At 54.1% G+C, this 10,227-nt stretch overlaps 1 protein-coding gene across 1 annotated transcript; it reads left to right on the forward strand.

Annotated features, from left to right (window-relative positions):
- The first annotated feature begins 6,397 nt into the window (after positions 1-6,397).
- Positions 6,398-9,934, forward strand: Znf503 (zinc finger protein 503). Its single transcript, XM_027387502.2, has 2 exons — positions 6,398-6,721; positions 7,427-9,934. Exons 1-2 carry the CDS (start codon positions 6,398-6,400, stop codon positions 9,053-9,055), a joined length of 1,953 nt encoding a protein of 650 aa, XP_027243303.1. The 3' UTR covers positions 9,056-9,934.
- The last annotated feature ends 293 nt before the right edge of the window (positions 9,935-10,227 follow it).

Raw genomic sequence — 10,227 nt, forward strand, 5'->3', positions numbered from 1 at the left:
GGCTTTGTACAGCTCTTTCAAAGCTACTTCTCCTGTAACCCCTGGTTAGAACTATAGAAGACCATGCCCGACGTCTGTTGCAGTTTGGAAATTGTCTGGCAGGGGGTGGGAGGTGGGCACCAAGGAGTAACAGAAATAAGGAAGAAGTGGTGCCTCCGCTTCGCCTCCAGCCAAGCTAGGCCACCCGGTTCCCCGCTGCTCGTGTGTTCACACTAAGTCTGTCCTCCCGAAGCCGCCACTGATTCCCTGGAGAAAACTTTCGGGAAGCGAAGTTCAGACTCAGCGGCGGAATTTGCTTTCAGTTTTCGCTGGGGGCGGACTCTGCTCTGTAGAAACCCTGTAGATTTCTGAAGCTTGAGCAGATGTGGGGGCTACTAGGCCCAACAGGGCAGCGAGGGACCACAAAACCTGGGGGGCACCACCTATAATTGTGGGGCTGGACCCACTGCCTCTTGGGCATGGGGAGCCATCTCATGCCTGTGACTGAGCATAGGCTCATCGGTACATGCCAGCCGGGATCCATTTCCAGTTGGATGCCTACTGATTGGACTTACTCGGTTTAATGTAGCACCAACGACTGCCAGAGAAATCCTGTCGATTCTAAAAGTGACAAGATTGAATCTATTACATAGCCATGTGTAAGTTTTATCCATGTGAGGATAAAATTGCACAAACATTTCCCAGCTCAGTACCAACACCACTAATCGCTTCTGGCTTCAAGGGCACATAACATAACGCGTCTGGAAATTGAGATCTATAGGATAAAAATATTCTTAAATTCTAAATGTGTGCACATATAATTAAGTTGGAGAAATTATAAAGCAGGGTTTTGTTTTGTTGTTTTTACGTGTGTGTGTGTTTTACATCCCTTGCTTAGGTGTCATCGGAGCCCAAGATAGAACTTATGTCTAAATAACTACCCAGTGAATATTTCCTACAGCCAGAGCTGGGGAGTGCCCTGTCTATAGCTCTTTAAATAACTAGTGTAGTGAAGGGGACATAAATAAATGCATAAGAAAAGCAGGCCGGCAGGTAATTGAGACACACTTCGTCATATATATGCATATATATGAATATACAGTATTTCTAGATTTATAGATTTTTCGAAAGACTGGAGAGTGAGGATAAATAGAAGTGCTTTGGGGACCCTTATGTGGGGACCCCAAGTCCTGTATTTCAGCACACTAAGCAATCTGAAGTAGGTTTTATTGGATAGTCAAATCATTCAATCCCAGAATTACTGCTGCTTCGAAAGGCTCAGTCTGAATGTTCAACTGCATAGTACTTTGGGGGTTTTTGTGCATGTAAACCTCAAGACAGTGTCTTAGAGAAGAGCTGGTATTTAAACCAGCTCCCTTCAAGAACCTTTTCCCTTCAGACACTTTAATCAACTCTCAGTCCAGGCTTAGTCCGCCTCTGGCAGTAGCCATTTGGGTCTGAGTTGGACAAGAACATAAAATAGAGAAGTGTGGGTGGTGTTCCATTCCAAGACATTACCAGAGTGGAAAGCCAGAGACACCAGTTAGAAGGCTACTATTCTGGATACCAGAAGCCAAACCCCACCCAGTCCTTGGGGCTCTAGTTTGAGGCCATGGAAGCAGTAACCTGGGTGTATTTGCTTAAGAAATCGTAGGTACTCCTTCACACACTAAGTGCTGAAATCCCAATGCCCTGTGGGTCTTAAGATTGTTGCAAAGCCAGCTATTGGCCAGGTCAAGAAGGCTGGAACTGTGAAATTCTGAAGCAAAATACTAATTCCAAATCAGGAGCCCATAACAGTAAGCATATTTAACTAACCTGTACTGGCTGAATTACTTCATTGTCCTCAAATGCACAAAATCCTTAAGAGGATGAAGAGCCTCTAAAAGTCCATACTTGGGGAAGAAACCAGGGGGCATTTAAGCAGGAAATCCTGAGACTTGCACGAACTAACTCCTGCCACGGGAGAAATAACCCGGGCCCTGAGAATGCCCTACTCCAGAGAATATACCATATAGAAGTGTATACATTGGGAGGGTTCGACAATAAGAAATATTCCCTGACAAATCGGAGAAAGGAAGAGAGAGAGGAAATGAAGGGTTCAGGTTGAGTCAAAAAAAAAAAAAGCTGTAATGGAAACAAAAAGGGGAAGAGAGAGTGGAAATTTCAAAATAAGCAGAGTCAAAGAGGCAAACCTAGAAGAGTGCAGGCCATGGCAAGGTCGCAGGACTAAGGGAGGCCACATGTCCAGTCCCTCCCCAAGCCTCGCTGGTATGAAAAGCTGTTAGTCTGGGGCGTGACCATCACTTCAGTGGCTCCCAGAATCTCAGGCCTAATTGTAGTCTGGTGGGGAGGGTCTGGGTCCAGCGGCTTCAATTTGCTCTTTCCCTCACCTCGCAGGGGCCAGGGAATTGCTGGGTGCTACAAAACCCGGGTGCAGAGACCCCTGGGGGCATGTGCCAGTCCCGGACTCTTTGGGCGCTCTGGGCCAGGCTTTCCAGCTCGCCGGGCCTGACCTGTCAGGCGGATTATCTTCGAGGGAGATTAATAGGGGAGGCGGGCTGCAATAATAATCGTTTTGTTTGATGTGACAACTCTGATAGGCGTTGATTTACTTACAAACTGATAGGCTTTTAATTGAGCGCCTCCGCCGAGCCAGAGATGAAAGGGAAGCGGCGGTGAAAGGCGGCCCGCCTGCCCTCCGGCCTCAATACTGATTAGCCATCTCGACAGTGAATAGTTCAAGGCATTTTCAAACTTTTTTCCACAGCTCTCTTCCCTTCCGCCTTCTCTCCTCCTCAAATATCTACCATGCCCACGCCTTCTTTTTTAAGAGAAGACAAATCATGTCCATTGTGTGCAAATAAAATCCGCAGGACATCCATGCCTACCACCTTAGAGGGTTGGAGGTATTGGGCCTAGCCTGCAGTAATTAATAACCCCCCACCTACATAGCTTGCACAGCCTTCAGGGATTTGGCCTCCCTTGAAAGGTGCAAGGGCTCAGATACTGGTGCCTCCCCAAAGCCGGTGGAACACAGGCTCCCTAGGCGCCCCCGTGCGCTCTGACCTGCAGAGTTGAGTTTTGAGTCAAGTAAAAGCAGGCGGCCAGCGGCGAGAGCTCACGAAACACTGCGCATATCCATGAGCACATGTAATCATTCTGGAGCAAGAGCCGTTGCGCGGTTCCACTAGGTTTGAAGGGCTGGAGCGTCCTCCCTTGAACTGCCCAGTGCAAAGAGAAATCTACTGGATTTGGAGGAAAAGGGATACACTGAGGACGCCCCAGGCCTGCGCTCCAGCTACCCTTAGTTCTGTCCACAGCGCCAGCTTCCCATGTCCAGGCCTATCATAGATGCCAAAATGGAAGACAGTCCAGGGCCCAGCTTGCTACTCTGGGACCACAGTAGTTGGCCAGAGGTGACACCTTCACAGTCGGTGACACAGGCACTAACACCCTCAGGCTACAAACGGCTTCAGACACATTGCCCGGCAGAGGGTTTTTTGGAAATGCCACCCTGGCAAACTGTACTCTGGGACTCTTGTCCCAGAGATTATTCAGGCAACCGTGATCTTGCTACTACGGTCTCACTGACTTACCTTCTTCAATTGTCGCGGGGACACCACAAACCTTGCTGAGTGCAGGTGTTCTTAACACACACACACACACACACACACACACACACACACACACACACACACACAAGCCCCAAGCACAAACCACCTCTCCTCTCCAAATTAGCATTAATCGAGTTACCAGCTCATTAACTTTGCCAACCTAAGGAATCAAGGAATGAAATCAAAACGGCATGAAAGAATACCTCCGAGAAAAATTCTAAAACTCATCCCCACCCCAGAAAGTTCTCATTACCCGTGTGGAGTGGGAGACAAAAAAACAGAAGGGAAAAGAGAGACTGGGGTGGTGTGAGAGGAATGCGCTAGCAAGCCGAAGGGAAGTACCCAGCCAGACCCCTGCAAGTACCCGGTTCAGATCAGGGTGCGCGATGGTCAGAAACCGGTCTCCAGGCTCGGCCCCCGCCCCTGCGCAGGGCACAGATCGGCTCCCAGCTCCCAGCGCTCCTAGCCCCACCATTTATCAAAAGGACTTGACAACAAAAGAAGAGCTTTGCGGAAAGGGGGGTGGGGGCTCAAAATCTCTCTAGTTCCTCGGAGGAAGGGGGTGTGTCCTCCTCTTACCCCCTTCTACTTTCTACGAGTTTCTGGAGGTTACCCTCGAACTGGCTCCAGACGTTACGGAAGTCCAGAGAATTCGCCCAGCTGCACAGGAGTGCATACACACTATGCTCCCAGATCCAGGTACAAGGCGGCACGCACAGCGCCTCCCTCTTCTTTCCAAACAGCCCGAGTGACGGCGCAAATCGAGGGGAACGCAGCAGTCCCGCTCCGCTTCCCTGGAAGAACCGGTTCCCACAGGCAGCCGCCCCTCCCTCTCGCGTTCCTTCCCTGTCCTCTCCCAGCACAGGTCAGTCCTGTCTGGACGGTCCACTTTATTCATCGAGCAGCCCCGGGCAGTCCCGGCTCCCAGGACTGTCGGGGTGGTGGCGAAGGACCTGGAGAGGAACACAACGAGCCTGAAACCTGTTTGCCTGTGCACATGGCCAGGCCAGGCCTCTTTTCTGGAGCGTTTCAACCCTCGCTACGAACCCGGGTCACAGAATTAAAAAGGGTTACCCCACCAGTAACCTCCAGGACTTGGGCTACATTGGTGGTGTGGCTCTTTGGAAAGAAGTTCCAGAGTTGAGGGTCGGGACACTACCGAGGGCGGCGGCCGGACTTCCTCAAGTTACACGCCCTGGAGGGATTATCCCAGAGAGGCGGGAAACCTCCCGTGTTAGACGTCGTCTCCACCGCCGTTCCTAGGTGCCAAGCATCCCCGAATTCTGCGGCCCGGATTGACGTCTGTCTCTCCTACAGGAGGAGGAAAGGCGCACACCCCAGGCTGGAGCGCCCGACACGGCGTCCTGGGTGCACCTGCGCACTTTACTCTCACTATTTCATTTTCCTGACGGTGGGCACCTCTTCCCCCTTTCATTCTTTTTCTTACACCCCCCTACACACACACACACACACACACACACACACACACACACACACACACACACTAGGAGGCTGCTCCTCTATCCCCCTCCTTCAGTTCCTTCTGGGTCTTTTCCTTCCTCTGTCTCACTCTCGGTCTCTCTTTTTCCCTTCAAGTCTCACCCGCCTTGTAATCAGCAACAAAAGCTGACATAAATCACGGGCAGATTGACAAGAGCTGACAAATAACTGATTGATTGCGGTCGAGGCACATTGACAATTGATGGAGGGGTGGAGATGCCCAGAGAAACCGGGGGGGGGGGAAGGGTAGCGGAGGAGAGCAAGAATGGGGGGGGCTGAGTGTGAAACACGGGAAACATGTGACCCCCGCTCCTGCCCCAATCTGAGCGTCCTCGACTGTCACGTGACAAAGAAAGGCGGAGAACCCCGCGCACGTCGCCCTGGACGAGCAGCCACCGCCTCCGTTGCCCTTCCAGCTTCTGGTTTCTCTGTTGCAGAACTTCAGGAAATTCAAGCGGGCGGGCAGACTTGCTCCGGCAACCGCTCTCCACCTTTGCTTGCCCGGGTGGCCGCGCCTCGCGAGATCTCAATTACTGAAAAAAAAATTGGTGTGCAGGCCCCCACGCATCCCTGGAGTTGGCCGTTCAGCTGGTACTTCTTCTCAACACCCGCCCGGAGTCAGTTAGCTCATACGCACTTCCTCCCTCCAAAGGTTTCCGTTTGTTTTCCTGCTGGGAAAACCAAGAACGACGAGGAGGAAAAAAAGAAGGAAGGCGGTAGATGGCAAACGTAGAATAAATGTCCACCTCGTCCGGGTAGCGAAATAGAGGGAGGGGACAAGCCGAGGAGCGGCAAAGAGGGAGCTGCCCATTAAAACCAGCTCTGAGAGTCCTGGCGGCGGCGGCGACGGCGGCGCGGGACGCGTCACATCCCCTTGACCCTCCAATCACCTCGGGCTCCCATTTGATTGGAAGGCGGCAAAGGCTTTAATCTCCCCCTTGGTGCAGCTGCTTTTGAAGTGAGTTTCCTCGCCAGAGCCCCGACTGGACAAGCAGCGGCTCACATCGCAGAGCGCAGCGCCGGCTCGGGGCCGGCAGAGCGTAGCGCAGGGCGCAGCCCGAGGCAGACACCGCGCACCGCGGGGCACCCCGCAGTCCACCCGGATCCTCCAGCCTTGCCACGGCTCCTCTGCGGGCCACCCAGGATTATTCGCTTCTGACTCCAGGCTCCGAGAAGGCGTGCGGGGCACCCGCGTCCGCCGAGCCAGCTGCTCCGGCTCCCCAGGCGAGCGCGCAGCCCCGAGCCCGCCCCGCGAGTCCCGGAGCCCTCCCCCCCGCTGCTCCTATGCGCGCGGGTGGGTCATGAGCACAGCGCCCTCGCTTTCTGCCCTAAGAAGCAGTAAGCACAGCGGCGGCGGCGGCAGCGGCGGCGGCAGCGGCAGTAGTGGCAGTGCGGACCCTGCCTGGACCAGCGCGCTCTCTGGAAATTGCTCTGGCCACGGCCCAGGCTCGTCCCCGGCCGGCAGCACCAAGCCTTTTGTGCACGCCGTGCCCCCTTCTGACCCCCTTCGCCAGGCTAACCGCCTGCCCATTAAGGTGCTGAAGATGCTGACGGCACGGACTGGCCACATTTTGCACCCAGAGTATTTGCAGCCCCTGCCTTCCACGCCCGTCAGCCCCATCGAGGTAAGGACCTTCTCTCAGGGTCAAGCTGGGACCTCTACAGAGACTGCCTTCCTGTGGGGTTTCTTTCCCCTGGGATCTGGGGCGCGGGGGGAGGGGGGCCGGAGTGATTCAGCTCCTGGATGGAAGAAAAGGATAGCACTTCCTCACCCCTTAGTCGGCAAGGACAACGAAATGGAAAGGGGTGTAAATTCTAAGGGGCAAAGCCACCCAAACTTGTCCTTTTTGTATTAAAGCTCCTATGTACCTAGCCCTCCCCCGTCGGCCCCTAGGCAGACAAGGGCCTGGATACTGTTCCAAAGTCGCCTTCCTCCGGCTCTCCAGAAGCTAGTATATTTACACAGCCTCGGAGGCGCCAACCGCTCAAGCCCTTACTCTTTAGAATCAAGGAGCGTGTGCCGGAAAGGGGGTACAGTTCTGGGTCTAAGGAGATGAAAACCAAAACATTTGCGAAAGATTGCTTCCAAATCTAAGTAGTGCTGAAAGAATTCAGGAAGGATCCTAGAGAGGTCAGGGGGGTCTGGCATCTTTCCCAAGGACCAGAATCTTTGTGGGTGGATATGGAGTGGGGTGTCGCTTAAAATTGCGCCTCGAAGTTGAGATGCTTTTCGCGGGCTATTAGGGCAGGCGTTGGAACCCTGAGGCCAGGATTTTAAAGGGTTTACCCTTCTTTCTCTGTGTGACCCCCTCCCCGGTCTGACTCCGCAGCTGGACGCCAAGAAGAGCCCACTGGCGCTGCTGGCGCAAACATGTTCGCAGATAGGGAAGCCCGACCCTTCGCCCTCTTCCAAACTCTCCTCGGTCGCCTCCAACGGGGGCGGCGCGGGTGGTGCAGGCAGCGGAGCCGGGGGCGACAAGGACGCCAAGTCGGGCCCCCTGAAACTGAGCGACATCGGCGTGGAAGACAAGTCCAGTTTCAAGCCTTACTCCAAGCCTGGTTCAGATAAGAAGGAGCCGGGAGGCGGCGGTGGAGGCGGCGGGGGTGGCGGCGGCGGCGGGGGTGTTTCTGCGGAGAAGTCGGGATTCCGGGTACCGAGCGCCACCTGCCAGCCATTTACGCCCAGGACAGGCAGTCCCAGCTCCAGCGCCTCGGCCTGTTCGCCGGGAGGCATGCTGCCCTCCGCCGGGGGCGGCCCGGAGGGCAAGGACGACAAGAAAGATCCGGAAGCTGGCGGCGGTGGCAGCAGCAAGGGCGCCGGGGGCTCCTCGGCGGACGGGGTACCTGCCGGGCTGGCGCACGGGCGGATTAGCTGCGGCGGCGGAATTAACGTGGACGTGAACCAGCACTCGGACGGGGGTCCAGGGGGCAAGGCTCTAGGTTCGGACTGCGGCAGCTCTTCCGGCTCCAGCTCTGGTTCAGGCCCCAGCGCGCCCACCTCGTCGTCGGTGTTGGGCTCTGGGCTGGTGGCTCCCGTGTCTCCCTACAAACCCGGCCAGACAGTGTTCCCTCTACCCCCGGCGGGCATGACCTACCCAGGCAGCCTGGCTGGGGCCTATGCTGGCTACCCGCCCCAGTTCTTGCCACACGGCGTGGCGCTCGACCCCACCAAGCCTGGCAGCCTGGTAGGGGCTCAGCTGGCAGCGGCCGCGGCCGGCTCTCTTGGCTGCAGTAAGCCAGCCGGTTCGAGTCCCCTGGCCGGGGCGTCGCCGCCGTCCGTGATGACAGCCAGTTTGTGCCGGGACCCATACTGCCTCAGCTACCACTGCGCCAGCCACCTGGCAGGAGCTGCAGCCGCCAGCGCCTCGTGCGCGCATGATCCCGCAGCTGCAGCGGCAGCGCTCAAATCGGGATACCCCCTGGTGTACCCCACACACCCACTGCACGGTGTGCACTCCTCACTGACCGCTGCCGCCGCTGCGGGCGCCACACCACCCTCCCTGGCTGGCCACCCCCTCTACCCCTATGGTTTCATGCTCCCTAACGACCCGCTCCCCCACATCTGCAACTGGGTGTCAGCTAATGGGCCGTGCGACAAGCGCTTCGCCACGTCCGAAGAGCTGCTAAGCCACTTGCGGACCCATACGGCCTTTCCTAGGACAGACAAACTGCTGTCGGGCTACCCCAGTTCTTCGTCTCTCGCCAGCGCCGCAGCAGCAGCCATGGCTTGTCACATGCACATCCCCACGTCGGGCGCACCAGGCAGTCCTGGGACCCTGGCGCTGCGCAGCCCCCACCATGCACTGGGACTCAGCAGCCGTTACCACCCGTATTCCAAGAGCCCGCTCCCCACGCCCGGTGCCCCAGTGCCGGTGCCCGCTGCCACCGGACCCTACTACTCCCCCTACGCCCTCTACGGACAGAGACTGACCACTGCCTCAGCGCTGGGTTATCAGTGAGGGTAGCCCGGAGGAATTTGGAGGGAGAGAAAGGAGCTGGGGGGAGGGGAGGAGTCGAGGGAGGGGCAGGAGCCAGACCAGGTTCCTGACTCCTGCAGGAGCCGGGCCACGGAAAGAAAAAGAAACCTAAATCTTACCTATTCGCCAACAACAGCCAGCGAGAACCCTTCTCCTCCATCCCTAGCTCCCCCACCCCAAACTTTATAAAAGTTGAAAAAAAATCATTTGACTTTTTATAGAAAAAGAAGGAAAAATAATTGAGAAAGTGTTCATCTGAGGACTTTGCCGGTGAACATTGGTATTTATTTATGTTAGCTCCAAGCGGACCCGTGGTTCAAAAGTGCATTATTTAGTTTGAGCTCCGTAGGTTAAAAGGAGGAGGGGGAAAAAATTAAAACTCGAGGGTAAATATGTGGAAAACAAACCCTCCCATCCCTTGTAGAGTATAAATAAAAAACAAAACCGCTACAGAACTAGGGTCTTCTCTTTAATGTTACTTTAAAATTGCTATGATTGTATTGTGCGTTCTTATTTAACGTCTGATTGAAACTCAAATTTACATGCATGTTTGTTACAAAAAAGAAAAAAGACGAAACAAAATAAGTCACAATTTGTCAACTCTGATTTCCAATCGCAATTATTTTTAAGGTGTATACCATCGAAAGAGAATGGGTATTTTTTTGTATGTATTCTGGAAGAAAACAAAAAAAAAGGAAAATAATTCTATTCCAAAACCTCATTTGCCTTATTTTGTTCTTCAAAGGAACACAACTATTTTTAATTTTTAAGTCCACCCGCTGAGAAGGGGACAAGGTTTACGTCATGTGCTAAAATAATAGACAATGTATCGCTTTAAAGATTAAAATTCCGTATATTTGATGTATTAAAAGGTTTTACTTCTTATTATCTTTTTTTAATTTTACACTTTTATGAAAGCGGTTTCGGCCGCTGCGGGTTCCCGGGACCTCCCTGCTACCTTCTGCCCAGGATCATGGCTGAATTTCCTACTGCTTTGTTGTGATTTTCTTGAATGGGCTAGAGCTTCCGAAGGGCTGACCGTCTGAATGGTTGGCCTTGGGGGAATGTTTTTGAAGAGAGACTCCACAGTATGGAAAGATAGTATCCTTGGCTAATTGCTCATTTCGTTTTTATTTAAATCTCTCGGAAGCTGG

The sequence above is a fragment of the Cricetulus griseus genome (genome assembly GCF_003668045.3).
Source record: "Cricetulus griseus strain 17A/GY chromosome 1 unlocalized genomic scaffold, alternate assembly CriGri-PICRH-1.0 chr1_1, whole genome shotgun sequence".
NCBI lineage: Eukaryota > Metazoa > Chordata > Mammalia > Rodentia > Cricetidae > Cricetulus > Cricetulus griseus.

What these genes read in the sequence shown, in the direction of transcription:
- Znf503 (XM_027387502.2), top strand. Translation starts at nt 6,398, where the DNA reads ATGAGCACAGCGCCCTCGCTTTCTGCCCTAAGAAGCAGTAAGCACAGC. An exon ending in CGCCCGTCAGCCCCATCGAG is followed by an intron (nt 6,722 to 7,426) that starts GTAAGGACCTTC and finishes CTGACTCCGCAG; the next exon opens with CTGGACGCCAAGAAGAGCCC.